General features: G+C 39.0%; 1 protein-coding gene across 1 annotated transcript; it reads left to right on the top strand.

The window, feature by feature from the left end:
- On the top strand, nt 1–23,211 carry LOC135075785 (glutathione hydrolase 1 proenzyme-like). The gene is made up of 10 exons (XM_063970268.1): nt 1–163; nt 10,152–10,316; nt 12,284–12,498; nt 14,253–14,445; nt 17,652–17,852; nt 19,524–19,779; nt 20,268–20,458; nt 21,108–21,348; nt 21,498–21,611; nt 22,386–23,211. Exons 1-10 carry the CDS (start codon nt 159–161, stop codon nt 22,539–22,541), a joined length of 1,737 nt encoding a protein of 578 aa, XP_063826338.1. The 5' UTR covers nt 1–158; the 3' UTR covers nt 22,542–23,211.
- The last annotated feature ends 4,200 nt before the right edge of the window (nt 23,212–27,411 follow it).

The following is a 27,411-nucleotide window of genomic DNA, read 5'->3' as shown; positions in this document are numbered from 1 at the left end:
GTCAGTTATATTGTTGTAAGCCGTAATAAAACCTAGTCAGTAGCTCATTTCGTTGGTCGGCTCCTTTAACAACATAGCAATACGACCTTTAGTTTACGCTGCGCGTGCGCGCCAGTCCGTGTTCCTCCTTGCTCGTTAACTGACGTGTTACCACAACGATGAGGTGAGAAACAAAACATTTACGATGTTGTGTAAAATATTACCCACTATTTAACGTGTAAATTGTAAACGAAAAGTCTCAAGCAATGTCACGATTCTCGAAGAAAGTTAAACAAATTAATTTAAAAAAAATATGTGTTGTGTTCTTCTCATGATGCATCGGCTGAGGTATAAAACTTTTTTTAACATTATTGTGAACGTGCACCAACGGCGATACATTTCTGTAAGTTGTCGTATTTTCAAACATTAGGATATATTTATGATTTATCATCAGTACTAATTACTAGAAGTTAACAAGCTCGAGTTTTTAATTTGCGACCAAATACCTACATTAAAAAAAAACAGTGCATTCCTAAAAATGATTATACAAGATGTTTTTATTAACTATCAATAGGTAACTAGAAGTTAACAACCTCGAGTTTTTAATTTGCAACCCAAATACTATACCTACATTTAAAAAAATAAATAACATTACATTCCAAAAAATGTATAAACAGGATGTTTTTATTAACCATCCCACACTTATTTAAGGATACCTACTGTGACGCTGTTTCTCACTTTTAATAATATATTTTCGAAGAAAACTGTGCCTGTGTCCGAAAACTAACTTAAAACTATTTATGCTATTTTTATGTTTAATAATAACAACAAATTAGATAAATTATACAGGTGTTTTTTCCACCGCGGCATTCTTAAAGAATTTAATTTTGAGTGCAAAAATACTTGAAGTTCTATTCAAATATTGCTCTTTCAGTCACTTATTTCACAGACTTTATACCACATCTGATTCACTCAGGTATCAATTTAAAAAAGGGGAATTATAAAACGAGCGACTAAAAAATAACGTTGCGACTGATGATGGCATACTGTTTTAATACCTTGAGCGGTATGAATTTGAGTAAGCGAAAAATTTACCAAACTAACGACGAATATTGATCAATAATAAAATCCAGAACGAGCTTACAAAATGTGGGTTTTGATTATTACATTTCAGACATAAAAATACTATCCGGACGACTAAATTACTAAGTGAGCGACTAGAAATACAGAGAGGGCAACTTTAATATGAAGATACATTAGATTTTTCTAATTGAGGTTTTATTGAACGAACTACAAAAAAGTTAATTCTAAGCAAAGTTTTGTGAGCTGCTTTATTAATGATTATTGGTTACTGATATTATATTTGAGGTCTCATGTTTTTTATTTTGATACGCTTTATTAATGAAAACTACAGATTGTTACATCGCGCGAATTCGAATGGGGGCGGGGCGACTGTCCCGAATTTTTAACAAAATATGTATGCAAACACGTTTTGAGTCTAGCAATTCGGCTCAAACTAACAACACCGCCACTGGAAGCAAACCAAGAGCAAAACTGATACCTATTGGACAAAAAAGAAAACGAGGTCGGCCCGCTAAGTCCAAGCCAGCACTTATCTTACAGTGACGATGAGTAAGTAGAGCTCCTCAATCCTCATAGGTACCAATCAATGAACCTTATTAATAAGATTACTTTTTTTTGGGTTGACAGAAGCGACTTATTTTATTTTGTTTTTTTTTTTGTTGATTCGATTTAAGAAAATACAAATTTATTTCATTTTTCGTAATACATTGTTTCATTTGATTACCTACCCTTAAATTTTAATGATTTATTTTTTTCGCTACTAGAATAGTGTTCCGTCAAATATTTATTTCATAAGATCATTTTTTATTTAAATGTGGGCTCATAATACGCTGCTCATAATAGTATTTTTCAAAGTAGTTTTTGCATTCGAAACACTTCATTAAAGTTAAAAATACCGCTCAGTATAAAAAAAGCATTTGCCAAATATTGAAAAAAATGCAGGACCTAACGTTGACACTCAATGAAATATTAGGTCGCTCAAATATTATGAAGCTTCTCATTTTGTATTTTAAGGAACTCAATATTTTTTTGTAAGTTGCTGTTCTTTTGATTTTTCGTCACTCGCACTCAGTCGCTCACTTAGTAATTCTTTAGCCCACATTAATTATTTTTGACACTTACAACATAAATTTACAGTCACTCGTTTAAATACTACCCTTTAAAAAACACTGTAGGCGGAGGTACCTACTTGTCATTGTTATAGCGTTAGCCTGACCGACTTCTTTTCACAACATCTTGTTCGTTAGCCATATAAGTGGAACAATTCAACATGCTACTTAGTTTGTGCAAATGTCCAATAAACAAATAAAAACTTATTCATATCTCCCGCGTCCGCATTGCAGAGAGAGCTATCCAAAGAGTATAGGAAGCTATCCCATCAAGCTATGTCAATATAAACGCCTAGCGCATTAAAGTCTGATATTGGGTTGTTAAAACCCGTTAGATTAAATGAAAATGCGGATACCTATCGACTAATAATGTTAAAGTATTAAGTGAAGACTGTCAAACAGGCTAGTCCTGTAAATAAAAAGTGAGCAATACGAAGTGTAGCTGTTTTACTCGTAACACCGGTTTTCCCAAAATTAACAAATAAATAAACATACTTTATCATTGAAAGGAAATACCTGAAGGTGTTCAATTTGTTGCAAATTTACTCATAAGTATCTACTATCTATAAAAAAGCTAAATAGTTTGTTGGGTTGTTCTCAGGAACTACTGGTCCGATTTAAATTTGATGTTGGACAGCCCTTTTATCGAGGAAGGCTATACTATACATACATACCATCACGCTACGACAGGAGCAGAGCACCAATGAAAATGATGCGAAAACGGGAAAAACGTATTTTCACCCGCATAATTTGGCGCATTTAGTAAGGATTCCAAAATGGTATAACACTTGGTAAATTCTTGCTGTAATTGTCGACAATTTTTGTTTTTTTGGAAATAATCCCGTTTTTAACTTGATCTACCTTGGTTAAAAATATTATCTACGCGTAGTCGCGGGCACAGCTAGTTCTTTAGAAGTTGAAAATACTTACCTATCTACAAGTAAAACAAATAGTAACCATTTTCTTCTATCTACATCTACCAGTCAATATGTAGATAGTGTACCTACATTGAGGTATTACTCTATTTACAAAGTAGAGCCAGATAATATTTTTAAACCCTGTTTGATGTTAATGTTAGTTTAGGTAATCAACAACTGAAAATACCTACGTGAACAAAGTTTTCGTCACTAACTGTAGACGTTCACTTATCGGCTGTTTGTAGGTATCTAATATTTTTTACAATATGTTACTTTTAAACCTGGTATAGGTAGGGACCATAGGCATACGACATTTTAATCAATAAACGATTCTCCTCAAACTTTGCTCTAAATTATAAAATAGTAACGTGAAAAATACTATATAGATTATGAATAAGTAGGTACCTCAAATACTAGCATGCAGTTGAAACATGCACCACTCATGCACGTTGAATTTGTTTAATAACGAAAAACCGGTCAAGTAAGAGGCAGTCGTGCACATTGAGATTCTGATTTATTTATTTAATTAAAATGCAAGTGAGCTTTTATCTCTTTTTCTGTCCTTTTATCTTCAAAAATATTATAATTAATTAAAAAACTATTTATAATTGTTCAGCTAGGGACACAACCAATTGTTATCATCATTAAATTGGGATTTACCTATTCCTTAACATGTGCAACATTCTATGATAACCGGAATTACTTATTTCTAATTACTTAGGTTTCAGTACAGGTGGTACAGGCAAGTACCTAAATTATGTACCGTTACATTCCCTCTAATATGGTCGAGTGAAGCGATGGCTGGTTCACTCATGTCTTTGAACAGGCGCTGCTTTCGGGACTGGTCAATCCAAGTTATTCAAACTTATTAATGCGAGTCATTTCTACTAGTATTTAAGTATCTTAGTCTGTAAGTCTAGATATTAGCACGTTACTACCTTGTTTAATATACCACGCAATTTTGTATACCCATTCTTATAAGATACACCATACCTACAAGAATGCGTGGTAAATTCAGTGAACTGCTCCTGAATCAAATGTACCTACTACTGCTTTTTCTATTTATTTATATTAACCGGCAGACGGTGGTGACTGAGTTTGTTGCGGCGCTTCTTCTCAGCACTTGCCAAATGTTGGTCTCGAAGCGCTGGTAGGGTAAAAAGATTATGAGACATGTAGAGGCTCCTTAAGAGCAAAATGACGATTTGTAAGAACTATTTATTAGTCTAAACAAATAAAGTTTTGACTTTGACTTTATGAGGAATTAATTTCTGTATTTTTGGATTGATTTTTTTACAGCCAAACAGCCAAAGACCTAATATTTAACTTTAATTTGACTTGATACTTTCATAACGAGACCAACTAAGTGTTATCAGTTAAGTAGGTACTTAGTTGCCTACTTTTTACATAAGTACGGATTTCTACAAACGTCTAATCTATGTTGCTTAAAAATACCTTCTACTAGCAATTATAATCTTAGGGATGACCTCTGGAACTATTATTAACGTCCCACTGACACGATTATAATTTCAGAGATAAAACACTCGTTCACTATCACATGGGCAACTGTTTGACCCCGGAATACATACAAGTTCATGTTTTTAATTTTGTTTTTGATTTTTTTATCATTAAATCACAACATTTATGTATTTTTACAACATTTACTTGCGTCAAAATATATTGCGTCGTAGCTCGTAGGTAATTCGCAAACTATAATGTTTTTCTTCTTATCAACGCACAGTCGTAGTGCGAGGTTTTTTAAGCGATTTTAAAGAAGTTCTCCTTTCGACTGAAAAAAAAAATTCAAAATCAAAACACACCGTTTACGCGTTTGACAAAACTTTGAGTATGAGTCTCGCAATAAGCAATTTGCATACTTATAGGATATCTTACATAAGTCTTCTATGTTCTATGAATGACCATGGCATGGCATGCATCTTTTTTTTAAGTGAAAGTAATAGGTACCTCTTGTTAGTTTTCACTGACTTACTATACTTACACTACTTACTATTTGCAGTAGGTACCTATTAAGTATTACTGTTATCGTCATTCGTCAAGGTTTATCTCTACAATTTACATTATCAGTTAAATAAGTATGAATCTTAAATATTTTAATGATGTACCTTATCTGATTCTACCAACGAAAGTAATTGCATGACATTCTTATGTTTACATTGTTTTAAATACTTACCTATTCGCTTCTAGTTTTAACGAACTAGTGTGTAAATGGATTGATTAACCAAAAATTAGGAAAATCTTCATTTGACTAATTCACAATACAGTACCCACCTCTACACAATGTACCTACACAAAAGTCCTAACAGGTTCTAGGTATGCGCGAATTTGTGCAATTATTAAAGTTTTGTAAGTTAATTACGTACTTACTTTAAATTATCTTAAAGGTTCTCAAAGAATCCGCTATCTTATTTTTCTCTTATAAAAATGGTTTAAAACTTCTACTTCCAGTTCAACTCTTTCAATCTAAACTCTAAAGTTATATTTAGAAACTTAGTAATCCTAATAAATAGCTATTCTAAAACAGGTTTTGTTACGTTGTTTCCAACTATTTTTATCATTTCTCTCAGTCTAATCGAATCTCAGACGCATCGTATCATGTTCTTCTTACGTAATGATTATGTATACTGTACACATAATTATGTATTCATTGACATTGGCAGTTTAACTTCTCCCACCTACGTAATAGGAAGGTAATAGTAATATGCAGTTAGGGAGTTATGTACTATGTAACTAATGAATATGTATTGATATTTGGTGTTGAGCACTTAAACTAGTTGAGTTTATATTTTTTTTATTTTGTGCATTTCACTTTCTTGACTGGCCGTGCCGTAATTTTATAGAAAATAGGCATTTATTTTAATTTTGTTAATTTCTGACCTATAGCTAGCTATACTATATCTCATGACTCTACAGAACTAATGCCATATAGTTAATAATTACTATATGCTAGAATTCTTTTTTTCTTTCATAAATTACAGATAATATGTATAGTTAGGTTACAACGATAAAGAATCGACTGTCGGAAACTAAGTTTTAGTTAATGTCAGAATCAGGGATTATTGATTAACGTACGAGTAGGTACAAGTTATCCGGTCAGACTTAGGTTATACCTACTCATAAATTATTGTCTAAGAGGGTTGAGCACCTGAAAAATTTAGGTAGGTTATTGTTTTAAGTTTGAAATCAATCGCTGTAATTCAATTAATTTTAATGACTCTATTACCAGGCCTGTTCATCTCCGCGAGTTTACATCGAAAACAAAACACGCACGATGGCCCACCTACAAGATACTATTCGACAAGGCCTCACATACGAGCGAACATTGACTGATGACGCACGCGTATTCTTGTGTATGATGGAAGAAAATAAAGAAAATGGTGTACTAAATACTGTGCAGTATTTAACTGCCTAAATAATAATAAAAACACAGAATGTACTTTTTTAAGTTGCCTCAAGACACTAAGAGGTAAATAAGTAGTTAATATTATTCATGATAATTCATGCTAAATCATAATATATTTCCTCCGCCATTTTCCGCAGTTTGGCACCTCACGTCACATCATTTCACCGAAGTCAGCCCTATAGCTTCGGCGCAGTGCCGATCACTGACGTTTGTCAACAAAATGGTGCTTGACTCTTGAGACAAGCTAAATTACACCATATTGTTAATGACATTGAGCATACATTTTTTTAAATACCTTCGCGAAGTAAAACTTCTGTACGTAGCCTACTTATTATTATTCTGTGCTATTACTCAAAATGTCCGCATCTAATTTCATAAAACGGAATCAACTAAACAATTGAATGTATGACTCTTCGAATGATTTATTAATGTTTGTTCGATGATTTATTAATGCCGTAAGCAAATAGGAATTACTTGTACATAATAATATGTAATGGAAGCAAATAAAATAAGTCATATTCAAGACAGATAAATGAACGCATGCCGCGGATTGCCGCGTCACATGTGAGTTGGTCCACTCAATGGCCTTGCACCAAATAGCACAGAATAGAGGAGATATCTATTGTTATAACACAGTTAACGCACAATCCATTCATGATTGTGGTTCATTCATACAATTTTAAACGGTGAAACTTTTTCTATACGTATGGTCACTCTCCCTGCAATATTTTTCAGTTTTATAATGCTTGTGACACACAACTTACTGTGTAAATTTTAAGCTGATTTTTTATCGTGTGTATCTTTATGAAGTTGATAAGTCTAATTGCTTCCAATTACTGTATGTAGTTGTAGGTCATGTAGGTATATGATGTGCATAATAATATTTATATTATTCTTACTTATTTTGTACCTACATCGGATAGCCTATCTAGAATACATAGATCGATACTACCTACTGTTATACATAAATCTACCTAAGTACTATGCCAATCGATATTATTACAGTTAAGATTTAGTAAAACCAGTACAGACATTTAAAATCTATGAATTAATATCTACACTATCTGCATGTACTTATGAAGGCACATATTATTGATGCGACCTATAGGCATTTCTCATTCAGTTCTGCGGGCTGTTATTTGATCTAGGCTTAATAAAACAGTTGAATTTGACAAACTTTCAGGAATTGATAGACGATCGCTTGACTACTTCTTTGCACCGAAGCCCGAAAAAGCCAAAAATGGTGTCAAATTATAGAGTGGTTCTTAATATAATTAACAGAGCCTAAAGGGAGCTTTATGAGTAAAAACTTGAATAGCAGACAGCAGTTGTAAAGTGGTCATCCTTATAAAAATACATCTCTAAAGCCAGTCAACCAGACACGCTTGTGAAAGCTATCTTTCATCATAAATAGTAACTCGTAAGAGACCTGTGTGACGGCTCGCGAACTTTATCTGGACATATAGGCCAAACTGGTTGATACCTAATACGAGTACCTATATGATCTGCCCGTAACTAAAGCATTTTATACAATAGAATATTCTAACTCAATTGCTTTAGAAATTAATGAACACCCTCCTGGGTCAGTATAGTCAAAATACACACGAATTATTTTAAAGCAATCAAGTCAGTCTTCAGATAGGCACTATATCTCTTTAGGTAGTTATTTAATTGGGTATAATAAAGTACCTACATCTGTCTGAAAAACAATTAAGACTTCACAAGTACTTTATTACCTAAATAAAAGGCTCGAGTATATTATATTTTGAGTAAGTAATTAAAGTACCGTTTTAATTATAAACTTTTTTCTTAGAAACGTAAAAACCTTTTTGAAAGTTTTTAATTAATAATCAATATGGCGGTTCTGACATTTAACTTTTCAAAATCAAAATTGTGTTTTTCATGTGCAAAAAATTAAATTAAGTCGTATCAATGTCTCAAAAAATAATGTTTTTACTGATAAATAGCTAGCCGACGCGACTTCGCTCACATCAACATTCGTAAGTTTCTTTTAACTTGAATGTAACATGTTTTAATCTTCTTTCCTATTTTCTTCAGTCAGGTTTAAAACATCTATCTTCTTTAACTATAAAAGCGAAAGGTCACTGACTGACTGACTGACTCACTCATCACGAAATCTCAGAAACTACAAGTGCTAGGAGTCAAATTTTGCATGGGGGTTCCTCTTAGAACGTAAGTGCTCACTTAGACGGGACTTTGCAAAATTCAACCCCTAAGGGGGTAAAACGGGATCCACGCGTACGAAGTCGCGGGCGGCCGCTAGTTCTACTATAAGAATTACTTTTTTCTGAAGTAAACTAAGAATCTTCGTGGCATGCAACCAACACCAGCCACACCTAAAATTTCATTTTTTCCTGGTATAGTTTTACTTCAAAGTAATGTTGCCAAAACTTATAGCTCTCTCACGGTTAGGAACGCTGGAAGATGCCCCACAAAAAATCTGTGTTGTCCGACTGGTATAGACCTCGAAAAAAAATATGTATTTGACTATGAGATCATACTTATTATCAAGCAAATATTTTAACTAAGTTTTTTGAATGGGTGCTCTGCTAGACTCACTGCAAAGATGTAGACTGTAGAGCTATAACTAAACCAACCTCTTGTGCTGGATAGAGGATAATCATTGTTGTAAATAACTCTGTTAAAGACTCTACAGCACGAATTAGCTGCTTATTTTATTTTATATGAGAAACCGCAACAAATTATGTTTGAATATTTCGTAGGAAAATTTATAAGTAAGTCGAAGTTACTTTATTGTAGGTATTCGGGGAAGCCTGCTGTCGGGGAAGATGGGAATACCCCTATAGTTACAAGATCGTTCAACGTAGTCATTCGGTTTTGGAATGTGTCGCCAAATTACCTAACTTGCGTTCGGCTCAAAAAGCGATTAACGATGTTACGTATTATTTACTTATCATAGCATTTGTGGTGTGTTACCACAATATAGTCATCCTTCTTTATCGCCATGTCACGTAAGTAATTAGGGGTATTCCCTATTAATTGCCTAAGAGTTTAAACTACTTAGTTTATTATTTTTCCTCTTACGAACCGAATTCCGTTTAAAGTATTAAGGCTTGTGGCAACGAATTACGCCACGGACAGGCGGGGCTTGGGATAAAAACCAAAACAGGTTATAAAAGTGTTAGGTAACTGCATAAATTCCCGCGTGTATTTTCGGCCTGACACAAAAAGACATCAACGAGCGCATGGAAAAAAAATGTTTTTTTTTTCCTGGGTCCCAAACTCGAATCAAATCTGTTTAGTGATTGAAGCGGGAAAGGATCAGACAGGTTCTCTATCTGTAATTCTAAGGACCTCGTTGACCAACTCTGAGTAAAGTGGCAAGCAGGCTACCCGTTGCTTAAAGTCACGAATAGCAACGAAACCAATAACACTGACAAGACAAGACTTTGACGCTAAAATACTTCTTACTTTTACTTGCCAAATAGTGTTAATTAGGAAATAACTACTCTGAACTTTACTCGGAGATCATAAAAGAGGCCCTATCTCTAGTAAATCTGAATTACTTACACGCTTCTAATATTATAGTCTATGGAGTAGGTAAGTATAGATAATAATGGAAGTATAATATGGACTTTAAAATGATGTTTTTTCCCGCAGGATTTGCAAGTCGCGTCTTTATTTGGTGGGCAGCGTGTTATCGGCGCTGATCGTGGGTGCGCTGGTGGCTGTGCTGGTGCTGCAGCCGTGGGCCAGCGACGACCACCCGCGCTACCCGCGCGCCACCGTCGCCGCAAATGGATACGAGTGCGCTTCTATTGGACGGTCAGTGCAGTATTATACTTTAGTTAATCCACTAAGCGCGCTGGTGGCTTGCTGGAGCTACAGCCGTGGGCCAGCGACAACCACCCGCGCTACCCGCGCGCCACCGTCGCCGCCAATGGATACGAGTGCGCTTCTATTGGACGGTCAGGAATTCTTTACTTCTTCTTTTTTAAGCAGAACAAGGCAGGTATTTGACCGCAATCGCATCAGCTATTCACCTCGCCTTGCAAAGGCCCGGATTATAGCGTTCGGGAAAGACAACAGCAAATTCCTGCAGTCGCTAGCTGTTCGCATTATAAAAGAGTTATCGAAACGCTTAGTGTGAGCTGGTGGAATGTCGACAATGTACGGAATGGTACGCTAACCTGCGTCTGGTTCCGCGGTGATGGAAAAGGGTAAAATTAGATCGTGTAGGTAATTCCGTCGCACATTGTCCGAAGTTCTTTTTACTCACTACGGAGCTTTTTGGTCTGTATCTCCTCACCTGACAGAGAGTGATGCTCAGGCCAAAGGAAGCGTGCTTCACCGTTCACCCGGAATCCTCGAGTACAGAGGAACTGGCTATCGTAGGTCCAACTGCCGAAAAAACAATGTTGTTAACATAACTTGAGGCGTGCCATGGTAACAACACTTTTTTACCTGGGAAAATATTTTGGGCATTAAACATACGCCGCGGCGTCGCGCCGGCTAAATCCTTTGTTGGGCATGCGTGTCTTATTAACCTTACAAAACCTGTCTTTACGAATCTCAGCATTTTAAAGCCGGACAAAATACTCAATACAATCAAAACAAGAACACAATAACCACTGTTAAATCAGTTAACAAATTAGCAGCGGTCTATGTTCTAAGAATGCTGGGATTTGTTGCGGTGGGATTTCTTTCTTTCTTAATCTGCCAAATCGGCATCTTAAGGCCAGTTATGCCAAATTCTTAAATATCCTGACTGTGTTACGTGTATTCCAAATGAGAAGGTTTTGTTTTAAGTCTGCGGACGATAAGTAAAACTCGCAAGGTTAAGAGCAATATAGCCTTTTAGGACTAAAAGGACAGCTAAAAGTCCTGTTGCTTTAGAACTTGGAACTTAAAACCTAAATTACCGCATTCATCAGAAATTGTTTTGAAAAGCGATAACGTTTAAGTACCCTTGAATACGATCATTATCTTAATGCTCAAAAAATATTGTCCAAAATAATTCATGATATCTTCTGGGTCACCTCAACAACACTCCGCTACCTAACTGCATCATTTGCATATCATCAATATTTTGATTTATGTTATCTGTGTTGTTACTTGTTATCTAATATCTTGCTGCTGCATAATTTGGTAAGGTAGGTACCTACCTACTTTCTGCCGATTGCGAAATGAAACCCATTTTAGATAAAAAAATGTTTATTATTTTGACCATTATCAACGTAGACATAATGATGTGCAACGTTGATTAGGTGCTACTTATCAACTGACTGTCCTCACGTGTGGACCGTGTGGTATAACATAAGTACTTCAGTACTAGGTTGTCGTTGCAATTTATTTACAGTTTTACACAAAAATCTTTTTTGTCCATTAGTCCTTTGATCCCTTCTTATAAACTATCGAATCGCACACATGGGAATAAATTACCTCGTACAAAAAGTAGAGTCCTCTAATAAGTCCTTCGTCTGCGCAGGCGTATTTATGACCTCATATTTATAGACGACCGTAAGAAAGTCTGCATACGAGGTCAGCCTCTAGGTACCACCTGCATCAAAGACACTATTATAGCCTGTGACCTCTATAATCGCAATTTTATTTTCTTATTTTTATTGATTGATTTTTATCGGCATCAATCATAATTCAGCCACAGGACGTCCACTCCTGAACATAGGCCTCCCCCAATGATTTCCAGATTGAGCTTTTGGTAGCAGCCTGCATCCAGTTCCTTCCTGCTAGTGCTACCTTTAAGATTGATTTTATTTCTTTTAATTTTTCAGCCAAATCCTGGAAAAGGATGGTTCCGCGGTAGACGCGGCAATAGCGACATTGTTCTGCGAGGGCGTCGCGTGCGCACAATGTATGGGGCTCGGCGGCGGGTTCCTCGCGACGGTGTACGACGCGCCGACGGGCCGGGTGCGCGTCGTGAACGCTCGCGAGCGCGCGCCGGCGGCCACCCACGAGGATCAGTTCGCGAACGCATCGTCTACCGTAGGTAAGGGTGGAACGACTGAGACCACTGAGGTATCGATACAGTATCGGTCGTCAAGTGTCGATACTTGTACAAAACTAAAGTCTGTTTTTGTAGAGCCTTTCAAAAATATACATACTTTTTTTTCAAATAATTGCTTGTTAGGTGATTTCTAAAATCAGTGACTTGCAACAGCTTTCGCAGGCCTTTCAATCGTTCAAAAAATTAATACTCTTTTTATCACACCGACTAATAACAAATAAACATAGGCGGCACGCACGCGGAACTAATTTACTTTACGTCCATGCACTGATATGACTTGTTGACCGATACCTACCCTATACTTGACTTCAAAGTGTCGATACTAAGATATCGGAGATTATCGAGTATGTACCTACTTGTTTTAGTAACATTTCGTACCCGTAGGCAGGTAAAGTATCGATACTAAAAATACTTGGTATCGGAGAAAAGTATCGAGATGTGCTTGTCATCATCATCATCAGGTCATTTAGTCTGCACTACAAAAGCACGACCGGGACCCTCTCTAACACTAAAGGCAAATGGAGGATTTTGCCTACACTCCCCACGCTGGCCAGACGGGTTGGAGAGGCCTGACCACGGAATAAATCCGTGAGATTTTGAGGATACCACAATATAAGAAAGCTAAGGTGTAAAGCTTCCTTCCATGCGAGTGCTGTGTTCGGGGACCAAGGTCCAGATGTGCTTGTATTTACCCTTAATCATTCCTATAGGCGGGTTAGCCATCGCCGTGCCGGGCGAGCTCCGGGGCTACGGAGAGCTGTACCGGGCGTTCCGTAGGCGAGCTTTGTAATACACCCTTTTGCAAAGTATCGATACTAAAAGTACTTGGTATCGAAGAAAAGTATCGAGATGTACTTGTCATCCTCATCATCAGGTCATCTAGTCTCCACTGCAGGAGCACGACCCCTCTCTAATACCAGTGGAAAATGGAGGATTTGGCCTACACTCCCCATGCTGGCCAGCCGGGTAGAGGAGGCCGTGGGATTTTGAGGATACCACAATAAGGAAGCTAAGGTGTATTGCTTCCTTCCGAGCGGGTGCTGAGCTCGGGAACCAAACTCTAGATGTGCTTGTATTTACTCTTAATAATTTCCATAGGCGGGTTAGCCATCGCCGTACCGGGCGAGCTTCGGGGCTACGGGGAGCTATACCGGGCGTTCCGTAGGCGAGCTTTGTAATACACCCTTTCGTAAAGTATTGATACTAAAAGTACTTGGTCTCGAAGAAAAGTATCGAGATGTACTTGTCATCCTCATCATCAGGTCATTTAGTCTCCACTGCAGGAGCACGACCCCTAATAGGTACCAGAGAAAAATGGAGGATTTCGCCTACACTCCCCACGCTCGCCAGACGGGTAGAGGAGGCCGTTTGATTTTGAGGATACCACAATAAGGAAGCTAAGGTGTATTGCTTCCTTCCGAGCGGGTGCTGAGCTCGGGAACCAAACTCTAGATGTGCTTGTATTTACCCTTAATCATTCCTATATTTCTTTTTCTTTTGTTATTGTAAGTTCATCTCATACTCAATTCATGTAGGTATTCAGTTAAAGCTAAATAAGTATTAAGTTATTTATTAGTAACCTAAATTGTTTATTTATAGCGTCTGTATTAGAGGAAGGCGCTAATGACTGCGACACAGTCTTTGACTACTGCAGTCATTAACGTTTCATTTTGTCTATGCACAATTGTAATTGGCTACAAATAAAGTTTTTATTATATTATTTATTATTATTATAGGCGGGTTAGCCATCGCCGTACCGGGCGAGCTTCGGGGCTACGGGGAGCTGTATCGGGCGTACGGACGCCTGCCGTGGGCGGAGCTGGTGCGGCCTACCGCCGACCTGTGCCGGCGCGGCCACCGCGTCAACTCCTACATGGGCCGCGTGCTGCACTCCTACAGCGACAGAATCAAGGCCGAGCCGTCCATGAGGTTTGTTTGTTTTGATTCTCTACACAGATGAAACGATAAGGTTATCTCACTTGATTATTTTTAAACTAAAAGATATCGAAAATCTGGTTACTACCTAATCTTGAAAGTGCTTCACGTGCTCTATCAAACGGTACCTATCAATAATACAGGTAGGTTACAGAATAAACAGGAGTTATCCGAAAATGCAATGTTTCCAGCTTCAGCTTAAGATCGCTTATCGTTTCCACCCTGTATACATAGATGATATTTTTGTTGGAAAGAGAATCAACGACAGCAACTATAGGTACCTATTATTGCTTGTTATGAATCTTTTTTTACACGGAGGAATAGCTACCAACTACCGTAGGCACTACAGCAGGTTAATGTGGAATTCTTTGGCTAATATGAATCAGCCTAATGCTCACTAAAACCTCCACGTTTTCCCTCAGGCTGTTATCGGCGGGATGACAGAGGATCGCACTGTCGCATATCTACATTTCATCCTTACATTAATGTCTATGCGAGTGTTCTAAGTAAAATCAGAATTACTTACATGACAATAGTTCATGAGAGGAAAGAGAGTTTGAGAGAGAAAGGACAATGTTCGTTCTCCATACATTGTTCGCCGTTAGATCAACAGTGCCGAAAAAATACTTTCTAGGTTCTAAATGACACAAATCTTTATGTAAGAACAATAATTCCTGGCGGACCAATTCTATAAACTTATTGATAGCAATATTGTTATCATAACCTCTTACTTACTAGTATTGTATTATAATATTGTATGCACATCGATTTGGGAGATGTTCTGTATTGTAGTTGTCGCAGCCAAATTGTATTATAATATTGGACGGGTTTTGGAAATAGCTCGGCGTTCCACTTTTATGATTTACTTACTTACATTTTGCACGTAAATAAATAACATGAATCCTATGTTTACTTTCCACTCTTGACATTTAACACGTGACTTACCAAACTAACTATCTCCATGGTTACCGTCTTAGTCTATGCATGACTAGGGATTAAACAACTTTTAATTGAATATTATTAACAATTCTCGATAATTTTTATCGATTGAAAAATATTCGGTATTTGAATCGAAAGGTATATTCAATTTTATCAATATCAAAATATTCAATTTTAATAATAAAATAAATATTATTTACTACCACCTATGAAATGTTTTGAAAATTGCCTGGAGCGCTCCCCCAATCCTGGGTTTTCCCTTTCCAAGCTGAGAGGACATCATTTTGGTTCTATCGATACATTATAAAGGTACTTAATATTTGAAATGTATTACCAATTATTGTTATAAGCATTTTGAGCGAATAAAACTTTCAATTCTATTAGAACTTTAGACATTTCTCTCACTTTAAGCGGCATTGGATTTTTCATCGGATTTTGAGAAACTGTTACAGATATATTAAAGATGATCCCATATTGTTGTCATTGTCAATATCAGTATTATGATCACAATTCTTTTTATTTTATTCATGACCTTTTAGACCAGTTGGACACATTAGATAGCTTCTTGTAGTATCGTGCAATATATTTTTAACTTTTAATTAAAATCTAGTCATACTGTAGCAATTTGGACGATTTATTTTATTTACAAGATCGGTATCTTATTGTCTATGATGACCGCAGTCAACATCACTATTACGTGCATTCCTAACAATGAAGTACGGCATTGCCTTGTGCCGATTTTACATAGATTTTATCGACACAAATTATGGAACTTCATAGGATATGGAGCAGGCCACGCCCTAAAATGTCCGGATGTCGTCATAGTATTATGGAATACATATAAAAGACTTTTATTATTTCATTTTCTAATCCTCAAGTGTCCATTACAATCTAATTAATATTTATGTATTCAAAAAGTAAGAGATTAATTTTGATACTTTACTGCTGTGCCCAGGAATCTAAGGCCGTTTCTGACAATGTCCTTTCCAATCTCATACCATGTAAGCATTTCCGAGATCGTCGGAGGATAAACAACAATTGCTTTTATCAATTTTTTTTTGTTAGTCGTATCGTTTATATACTCGCTGGTAAGGATCATGATCATAATTTGGGATGAAACATAGGTACCTACTCAAATCTCACATTGCAAGCTTATAACGAAGCCGTAGCCGTAGTTCCATTTCGCACTACTATCGTACTAGACGCACTAAACTAACGATGTGCATTGTGCACATTTGCTCTATAAAATTATATCTGAACGTAATCTGGCTTTACTGCATTGGTATTTACATAGCCATTGCAAGTGAAGGTGATTTACCGTATCTAATGTCTGCGACGGCACCATTTGCATTCCCAAGGCCAAACACAATCTAGGTACAATAAAATTCCACTAACTTCGGTAGTAGGTAGTAGGTACTTCGCGGTGGTGACGTCGACTGCTCTACTATACCTTATTTTGCATAGTCATACTTAGTAAAATAAATTAAAATTTTGATGAAAAATTATAAAATGTTTTGTCAGTTGATAATCGTGATAGCACTGATAATATAAGCCTTTAAATTGCTTTGTAATTGCTACAATAAGTACCTATATTTAACTATAATTTAGATAATACAATATTATAACATAAGCCATGACATGCCTAAAATGCTACTGAGGGCATTCATAATTAAACGTAGTCAAACTTGTACGGCATACTTAAGCAATATTAAGTAGCTAATGACTATCTAGCATAAAATATTATCTACCTAGTAGGTACAGTTCGCTACGAGTAGGTATATAAGTAAGGTACTTTAGTATTTAAGTAAGAAAAATAATTAGGTACTTATGAAGGGCAGGATAATTATTTTATATATGTTATCTTTTGATAAGAGTTAGGTAGTTCGTCTGAAAACTAATGGAAAATATGCACCTCATAATAAATGTCTGATTAAGTAGTATCAGCATCATAAAGCTGGATTTATATTTGTCTAAGGTGTTTTATCGCGATGCATCGGAAAGGAATCGGTTTGCCGTGTTGTTGTACGTTTACTAAAGTCAAAGCTTTTATTCCATACTTAGGCCCTTTCCAGGGCGTCTTTTCCGTACTGTCACTTAGGTGGTGGCGCTGCAACTGCGCATCTAAAATTGTATGAAAACTATGAGTGGCGTAGCAAGCTCGCCACAATGCTGCCACAGCAGCGCTTCCTCGCGCGTCTAATTTGAAGGCGCCCTAAGTCTAGTAAGAACCTTTGTTTACCAAAGAATTTGAATTATTCCAGCGAGGTTTACGTGAATCCGGCGACGGGCGAGGTGTGGAACGAAGGCGATTTGGTCCCGCAGCTGACGCTGGCAGCTACGCTCGACACCATCGCCGAGGAGGGCCCGGAGGCGATACACAATGGCTCGCTGACGGCGCGGCTCGTGCAAGACATCCGCGCCTTCGGTGGTATCGTCACGGAAGACGACCTCAGGAATTTCAAGTGAGCTCGCCAACTACTTTACCTACTCTATGGCAGTAGGTATTCAGTGGTATTGCCACACTCGACCCATCGCCGAGGAGGGCCCGGAGGCGATACACAATGGCTCGCTGACGGCGCGGCTCGTGCAAGACATCCGCGCCTTCGGTGGTATCATCACGGAAGACGACCTCAGGAACTTCAAGTGAGCTCGCCAACTACTTTACTCTATGGGAGTAGGTATTCAATGGTATTGCCACCCTCGAACCATCGCCGAGGAGGGCCCGGAGGCGATACACAATGGCTCGCTGACGGCGCGGCTCGTGCAAGACATCCGCGCCTTCGGTGGTATCGTCACGGAAGACGACCTCAGGAACTTCAAGTGAGCTCGCCAACTACTTTACTCTATGGGAGTAGGTATTCAGTGGTATTGCCACCCTCGACCCATCGCCGAGGAGGGCCCGGAGGCGATACACAATGGCTCGCTGACAGCGCGGCTCGTGCAAGACATCCGCGCCTTCGGTGGTATCGTCACGGAAGACGACCTCAGGAATTTCAAGTGAGCTCGCCAACTACTTACTCTATGGGACTAGGTATTCAGTGGTATTGCCACCCTCGACCCATCGCCGAGGAGGGCCCGGAGGCGATACACAATGGCTCGCTGACGGCGCGGCTCGTGCAAGACATCCGCGCCTTCGGTGGTAGGTATCATCACGGAAGACGACCTCAGGAACTTCAAGTGAGCTCGCCAACTACTTTACTCTATGGGAGTAGGTATTCAGTGGTATTGCCACACTCGACCCATCGCCGAGGAGGGCCCGGAGGCGATACACGATGGCTCGCTGACGGCGCGGCTCGTGCAAGACATCCGCGCCTTCGGTGCTATCATCACGGAAGACGACCTCAGGAATTTCAAGTGAGCTCGCCAACTACTTTACTCTATGGGAGTAGGTATTCAGTGGTAGCCACCCTCCACCCATCGCCGAGGAGGGTCCGGAGGCGATACACAATGGCTCGCTGACGGCGCGGCTCGTGCAAGACATCCGCGCCTTCGGTGGTATCATCACGGAAGACGACCTCAGGAACTTCAAGTGAGCTCGCCAACTACTTTACTCTATAGGAGTAGGTATTCAGTGGTATTGCCACCCTCGACCCATCGCCGAGGAGGGCCCGGAGGCGATACACAATGGCTCGCTGACGGCGCGGCTCGTGCAAGACATCCGCGCCTTCGGTGGTATCATCACGGAAGACGACCTTTTCAAGTGAGCTCACCAACTAAGTATGTACTTTATGAAAGTAGGTACGTTTCGAATGGTGTATTCAGTGGTATTTTAGTAGCATTCAGTTAAGAGTCCCAGCAAGCGTTGGTATTCGTAATACTTAGTCATCAACCGGTAACTTTGATTCGGTGCTGTTAGATTCCTTTGCCACACTTCTGAAAAAAAAAACAGCAACACATCCTAATTTTGCGGGGAATAAAAAATTCTTCATCATCATCATCTCAGCCATAGGACGTCCACTGCTGAACATAGGCCTCTTCTGTAGCGGCCTGCGTCCAGCGCCTTCCTGCTACCTTTACGATGTCGTCGGTCCACCTTGTGGGTGGACGTTCCACGCTACTTTTTCCGGTACGCCCTTCGGAACCGGTCCGGAACGGTTCGGAAAAAAATCTTATTTGCATATTATTCCTTCTAGGGTCGAATGGCAAGAGCCAATCGCGGTGCCGGTGTCGAGCGAGCACACGCTATACTCCGTCCCGCTGCCCGGCTCGGGGTCGGTGCTGGCCTTCATCCTCAACATGCTGCGCGACTGGGTGGGCGCCGGCACCGCCGCGCCCGAGGGCTCCGCCCTATACTGGCACCGCATCATCGAAACCTTCAAGTACGCGTACGCAAAGCGAACCGGCCTCGGCGACGCTTCACGCTCTGAATTGGGCAAGAGGATCACGCAGGTGAGTCCCTTGCTTTATTATCACACTCTCCTTCAGACTGTATTTATTTACGAGTAAGAAATGAATAAGTAGTTACTGCCCTAATGATATCTACAACGTTCGAAAATGGGGTCTCTAAATTTTCCTGCAATGAGGGTTTTCGCGAATGAAAGATCCGCTAGATGGCGGGACGTGGATGTGGGATCTGACTGCTGCGTGATTGGTGGATTTTGACGCGAAAACCCTCATTGGTGATGGATGAGTCTCTCACTCAAGACAAAAATGTTGAAGAAAATAAAAAAATATTTTCGTAAATTATTTAAGTTTTGAAATCGTGTACATACTTATGTCCAGCTGTGGACGTCATTTGGCTGAAACTAACGAACTGAGATTACATTATTTTAATTCAAAATACGGATGTGAAAAGAATTAGCGGGGCTTATGGTGTTGACAGCATATTATGTTAGTTTTATTAGCCGGTGCCAAAGTAAAATATTTATTTCTTCCAGTTGGAGCGCAACCTATCAGACCCGGCGTGGGCGCGCAGCTACCGCGACCTAGTGGACGATGCGCGCACGTTCCCCGACTGGCAGCACTACGGCGCGTCGTTCGAGGGCGCCGACGACCACGGCACAGCGCACATCGTCGTCGTCGCGCCCGACGGCAGCGTCGTGTCCGCTACCAGCACTATCAACTACATGTAAGTACGAGTATAAACGCCCTAGAAATCTTGGCGTGCTGTGAAATTAGACGCCCTACTGATATCGAAACGTGTACTGGCGGCGAACTACAAGTACCGGCGAATCGAGACATAATAGAAATCAATGAGGGTTTTCGCGATTGAAAAATCCGCCAGATGGCGGGACGTGGTACATCCACGTCCCGCTGTCTAGTCTGACTGCCGCGTGATTGGTGGATTTTGACATATCTGTCAATGTCATGTCAAAAATAACCAATCATGCAGCATTTGGACCTCGCGTCTACGTAATGCCATCTGGCGGATTTTTCAATCGCGAAAACCCTCATTGTTACTGAGGCTTGATACAACCGCTTAGGGTTTGATGGGTTAAATAAAATCAAGCCACATTTGAATATACACTGCACTTCACTTTACTACGGAGCGTCATACATACGCTACAACGCCTCCCTAATGCGACACGCATAAAACAAAATGTAAAAAAATATGTGGCGCTTTAAGTATGCCGTAACGCGCAGCGCCATTTAAGTGCGGCGCGACCTTTACTATGCAAACATTTTTTTTTTTTTTGCGGAAACAGTTGCTACACAAAAGACCTTACGAAAATCATTCTACGACTATCTACTACAATAATACTTATAAACTATTTCAGTTGGGGTTCTCAACGGCGGTCCCGCTCCCTCGGCATCATGCTGAACAATGAGATGGATGACTTCGCTATCCCCAATCGCGAGTCAGCGTACGGTCTGCCGCCGTCGCCCGCCAACCTCCTGGCTCCTGGCCTACAGCCGCTCAGCTCCATGACGCCCAGTATCGTTCTCAAGAACAACCGCACGTTGGCGTTGGTTGTTGGCGCCGCCGGTGGAACTAAAATAACTACTCAAGTGTCGCTGGTAAGTCAAGAATATTAACTATAGGTCCTCTCATCATTTCAGCCATAGGACGTCCACTGCTTGCCTATGCCTCCCCCAATGTTATCCATGTTGATCGATTACATCATTTGCCACACCTTTCAACTCTCATTTGACTTTTATTATTACAGATAGTGAGACATGTGATCAACGAAGGCGGATCCTTCAAACATGCCGTAATGCGTCCACGAGTTCACCACCAGTTGATTCCTATGGAAGTGGAATACGAAGCTGATTTCGATGCGGTTTGTATTTAAATTCTTAAGCTATTATGATCCAAACAAGTAGGTGTGGAAAATTCACACCATAACTCAAGGAAAATGATAAACTATGAGTAATTCTTGAAGCAGGTGTGCCTGCCTAAATACAGAGCAACTCACCAATATCAAACAAAATGTGCCATTTATTATGCCGTGTGTGTCGTACAATCACGTCACGATTCTGACCATGGGCAGCCACTTTTATCTTTCACAATAGCTTGACATGGATTGTTGTCGTGATGGCATTTTCTACATAATTATAGGGACAATGTCCCATCATGTCATGATGATCGTTTTTATGATCATCAATTTAAATTAAGTATCTGTTGAGTCATTCTTTATGGAAAAATTCACCGTATTTCTTATGAGATAATTTCGGGACTATTCCCACCGCTGCAACTCCTGTGTAGCCAGGATCTACAGCTTGAAACCCAACCAGTGAAGGTCAAGCAAGTTTGTCCCGGGATCGGGAGAAAGTTAAACTGTCATCATTGGACTCGCAACGAAATTAATCAGCGGGCTTAATGTGAGTTTACATCAAACGTCTTCACTTTTGACTGCTTAGAAAAATTACATTAAATGTATGACGGATTGTAGCGCCCCTAGCAGATACTTTCAAGAATTAAAATCTTCATAGATTTTTTAAACGCGCTCTCTATTGACAACGTTTGATGTAAACTCACACTAAGCCCTCAGAAGAACATAGGAGTTCGAAGTGAAGTTATGAGATAATAGTATTTTCGTTTTAATTCTTTGCAGTCAATAATATCGGCCCTCCGCGCGCGAGGTCACGCTACCACAGAGCTGGGCTCCACGGCTGGCTTCGCGGCCGTCATAGGCGCTGTGAGGGACCCCGATGGATACCTCAGCCCGCAAACCGACCGCCGCCGAATAGGCAGCATGGACGGATTTTAATCACATAAAACGTATTAGAAAATCTCTGGATAAAGGGTCCATTTGACATGAGAGGTGAAAGTTGCATTGAAATGCGACACGGAAGAAGTTTGAGTTCAATTTGTGACGAATGTTTCAAATGAAACGGTTTAGTTTAACTTAAGGGGTCAAAACATAGATAAACAATAGTTTAACGTCCTCATAAATTCAGTACTTCTTTAAATGGGCTGTCTTGTCCCCATAAAAAAGTACGTTTTTGTTAATGTAGTCGTCAAGTACTTACTTTTCTTGTGTTATGTATTATCGAAGTAATTAATGGCGATTATTTCAAGGACCCGACGTATTGGTGCTCAAAACTTAGGTAATTTTTAGGATTAAATTATGCACCTCGTGCTTGTGGGTACTGTGTACTTACATTTTTTTTTAATTCAACAACTTACTAACAGTTTTTTTTTATTTTAATAAACTTCCTATAGTCACAAAAATGTGAAGTACTATAAATCTCCTAATTTCGTAAGCGTATGTCATAAGAGAAATCAACAGTGATATTTTTACTTTAGTTCAGCTACTTTAGAATCTAGTTTTGTTTCGGTTGTAAATAATATTAAACTAATTATAGATTTTAAGTTACAGTATTGTTTGTATTATGCCTTTATTGTTACAAGTGTCAAATAAAATCTTTGAATGTAAAGTAACATTTTTTTTATTTCATAAAAAAGGATAATTCCTCGTTTATCCCTTCAGCTAAATTAAAAATAATGCCTGTGATAAGAATGGGAGTTAGGTACCTCAAAAGAAGAAGAAGAGAAATCTTATTTGCCTATTGCACTACCTTCTAGGGTCGAATGGCAAGAGCCAATCGCGGTGCCGGTGTCGAGCGAGCACACGCTATACTCCGTCCCGCTGCCCGGCTCGGGGTCGGTGCTGGCCTTCATCCTCAACATGCTGCGCGACTGGGTAGGTTTGGTGGGACAGTTCAGCCACGTTCAGCGTGGGTCATCTACAGGGTGTTAGGTAAATGGGTATATGAGCCGACACTAGCCCATATTGGGCATATAAATGGTATGATGAAGTCAGGAATTTGATATCATCATTTTAATTTTTTTATATTTCATACAAAATAAATTTTATAAAATCCGCTTTGTATGAAAAATAAAATAACTAAAATGAAGATATACATTTTCTGGCTTCACCATACCATTTATATGACCATGTTAACATGGGCTAGTGTCGGCTCATATACCCATTTACCTAACACCCTGTATACTTAGCTCTTTAAGTGTCTGTATTGCTTTTATGCTGAACGTTGAACACGATCCTCGAGATTGTTAAAAATATGCACAAAATAAAATATTTTTATTAAAGAAATGTTGAGATAAGATCAAGATATTGTTTTCTTTATAGAAGACGTAGCGTGGAGAGCACGAAAATGTTTGTCTTCTAAAATATAGAAGACAGTGGCGCTGAAAAGGTTAATAATATTATGATGTACATCGAAAAATAGTTAACAACATTTCAATCAATCGCCTGCCACCGTGCGGTACGGAACGTTTATTATTTTGCTTACACAAACAATTAAGTTTTGAGCTGTTAAATCTTACGTTTACTTAAAGATTTTAACTGTAAAGTGTGAACCAGTGCATATTGTGTCCAAAATGTGTGTTAACAGAGGTGAATAACAATATCCTGAAGGTTTTTAATCAATTAACAATATCGATCATACCGAAAGTTACCGTCGTTAACTTTATACAGTGAAGTGTTTGGCTGCTACGCGTAAGCGACGTCGATCTCACGGCGCTTAGGACCTTTTTCCCGCGAGCTTAAGCTTGCTTGTTGACGATCGCACTCACTCAGCGAACAAATAAGACGTTCTTGCAGACTTTTGTGTGTTTGGATTTGCACAAATTACCTACCATGAATTGCGCTGGATGTGATAGTCGTTTACTCGACAACGAACATTTAAAATGCAACACTTGCACCTCATTTTTCTGCCTAGCGTGTCTGAGTATTAATAAAGGCAGCGTTTCTGAAATCGACCCAAAACAACTAGCCAAATTGAAGTGCCCTTCCTGCAGCAACGTTACGAGACGCAATAACGACGATAGCTCACCTGTGCGCCCTGGTCATATGGGCGGCATGCTAAAGCCTAACACCACTGGTATTCAAACAAGGAACAACAAGAAAAATATTTCTACCCCGGAGCAGTCTCCTCAAGTGAATTATGACGCAACTCAGCATGCTATTTTGGCGGAGATAAGAAGTCTGAGATGTGATATGAACAAACAGTTCGAGAGTCAGCAGGCCAACCTTGACAAGTCGAATGCTATCTTGTCAAGCCTACAGAAGGAGGTACTGGATCTCGGAGCCAGGTTTTCATCCATGCGGGCTGACCTGGATGGAGCAATTGAATCTATACAGTTTTTATCGGATCATCACGACACTCAATCCAAACTCAATAGTGATAATGTGACCACGATTTCAAGGTTGCTTAAGGATAATATGACATTGCAATCCCAGGTATCGAGCATAAACGCTAAATTGTCACAAATTGAGCAGCAATCAAGAGAATGCAATATTGAGATACAGTGTGTACCGGAATTCAAAAATGAAAATCTGCTTACGACCTTTCAACAGCTCCTGAAAATCACATCATGTGAGCTACCCAACGCAGACATCGTGTCCTACCACCGTGTTGCCAAGATAAATTCCGAGTCGGAACGCCCTAGAAACATTATTGTTAAACTCTCGAGCACTCGTGCGCGTGATCAGGTGTTGGCTGCAGTTAAGGTTTTCAACAGACAAAACAAGAATAACATGCTGAATACCAGCCTCCTAGGAATCGCCTCCGAGAAGCGACCTATACAGGGTGTCCCGTAATGTAACGTCAAGCCGGAACCGGGTGTTGAGGCAAGTTGTGCTGGTTATCAGAAAAATATAAAAAAAAATCTATGTGGCATATTTTAAAAATAATAGGCATTTAAAAAAAATCAAAAAATTCTACTCCAGGTGACGGTCCTTTTGCTCGTGTTGCCACAAATCTTCACTTTTTCCAAATTTTTTTTTTGTTATGTAACCCTGAATAATGCTTCTCTAAATTGTTATCAAAATTACAAAACCAGCTGCTCCAGCTTGGACGAAAAAAATACATTATTCCCAAAAAAATTTTCAAAATAAAAATTTTGCCTAGTTTAAACTGAATGTACTGAAAAAAAATTGTACTACGCGAGTATGGCAAGTGACGTCATAATTTGGCGCATTTAGTAAGAATTCCAAAATGGTATAACACTTGGTAAATTCTTGCTGTAATTGTCGACAATTTTTGTTTTTTTGGAAATAATCCCATTTTTAACTTTATCTACCTTGGTTAAAAATTATTATTCTAATGAAACCAAAATTCAAGTTTCTGTGACTGACTACCGTACAATCAGTCACAGAAACTTTTGTCACCATGACAGTAATTAGTAGTTGACATACTGTGACAAAAGTCACCCGTGCGCGCGCGCCTTTACTACCTGCCCTGCCTGCACTTGTACTTGGTAACAGGGATAATAAGGATATGAAGTTTCGGTTATGGATACGGTTACGGATATTAGAATAATATTATACCGGTTTCGGTTACGATCACGGATATGAAATCATTTCAGATTATCCGAAAGTCACGGATAATTTCGGTTACGGAATTATTAGAATTTCAAAAATGTAGGTATAATACAAATAGCAAGATGCTGCGTGAGCGTGACCCACATAGCTACTTTATGTACCAACTAAGACGACACCTATGTATGATAAAGGTAAAACAGGCTGGCATATTAGATGGTGCCAGCGAATGCCAGACAAGTTGGTAACAAATATTAAGATTTAAGGTACAATTCCAAGACGGGCCGCAGACCGCAAACTGCAACCGCAAACTGCAAAACTATGAAATCGGCAGCGCGGCATTGCAGCTGCGGCGTGTATACTGCAAATTTCATAGAGTTTTGCAGTTTGGCCTTTATCCGAAACTATCCGTAACTTTTGAATCAGTTTCGGTTACGGTTATGGACATTTTTTTATTTCGGATATCCGATAGTTTCGGTTACGGTTACGGATATCCATAACATCCCTGCTTGGTAAGATGGCCCTCTCCGTCCCGCTCATACCTTTTAAAATGGCTTCTCCACCTCACTTAAGCCAGAAACTTAATTTTGGGCACATTAGAATAATATTTTTAACCAAGGTAGATAAAGTTAAAAACGGGATTATTTCCAATAAACAAAAATTGTCGACAGTTACAGCAAGATTTTACAAAGTGTTATACCATTTTGGAATCCTTACTAAATGCGCCAAATTATGACGTCACTTGCCACACTCGCGTAGTACAATTTTTTTTCAGTACAGTCAGTTTAAACTAGGCAAAATTTTTATTTTGATTTTTTTTTTTGGGAATAATGTATTTTTTTCATCCAAGTTGGAGCAGCTGGTTTTGTAATTTTGATAACAATTTAGAGAAGCATTATTCAGGGTTACATAACAAAAAAAAAATTTGGAAAAAGTGAAGATTTGTGGCAACACGAGTAAAAGGACCGTCACCTGGAGTAGAATTTTTGGATTTTTTTTAAATGCCTATTATTTTTAAAATATGCCACATAGATTTTTTTTTATATTTTTCTGATAACCAGCACAACTTGCCTCAACACCCAGTTCCGGCTTGACGTTACATTACGGGACACCCTGTATATGTAACGGAACATTTGTCACCCTCAAATAAGCAACTACATGCCGCTGCTAGGGCATTCGCTAAAGAAAAGCAATATGAGTTTGTGTGGATTCGAGGCGGACGCATTTTTATTCGTAAAGACAGTAACCATGCTTCTGTACTAGTGCAGAATATTGAATTTTTAAAAACATTAAA

Source organism: Ostrinia nubilalis, chromosome 10 (assembly GCF_963855985.1).
Source record: "Ostrinia nubilalis chromosome 10, ilOstNubi1.1, whole genome shotgun sequence".
NCBI classification, from domain to species: Eukaryota; Metazoa; Arthropoda; class Insecta; order Lepidoptera; family Crambidae; genus Ostrinia; species Ostrinia nubilalis.
This window is presented reverse-complemented; position numbering and strand designations above follow the sequence as displayed.

Bases quoted from the DNA above. Each gene is read 5' to 3' on its own strand.
- LOC135075785 (XM_063970268.1), top strand. The intron at 17,853-19,523 runs GTGAGCTCGCCA...TATTCCTTCTAG, and splicing joins GACGACCTCAGGAATTTCAA to GGTCGAATGGCAAGAGCCAA. The intron at 21,349-21,497 runs GTAAGTCAAGAA...TTATTATTACAG, and splicing joins TAACTACTCAAGTGTCGCTG to ATAGTGAGACATGTGATCAA.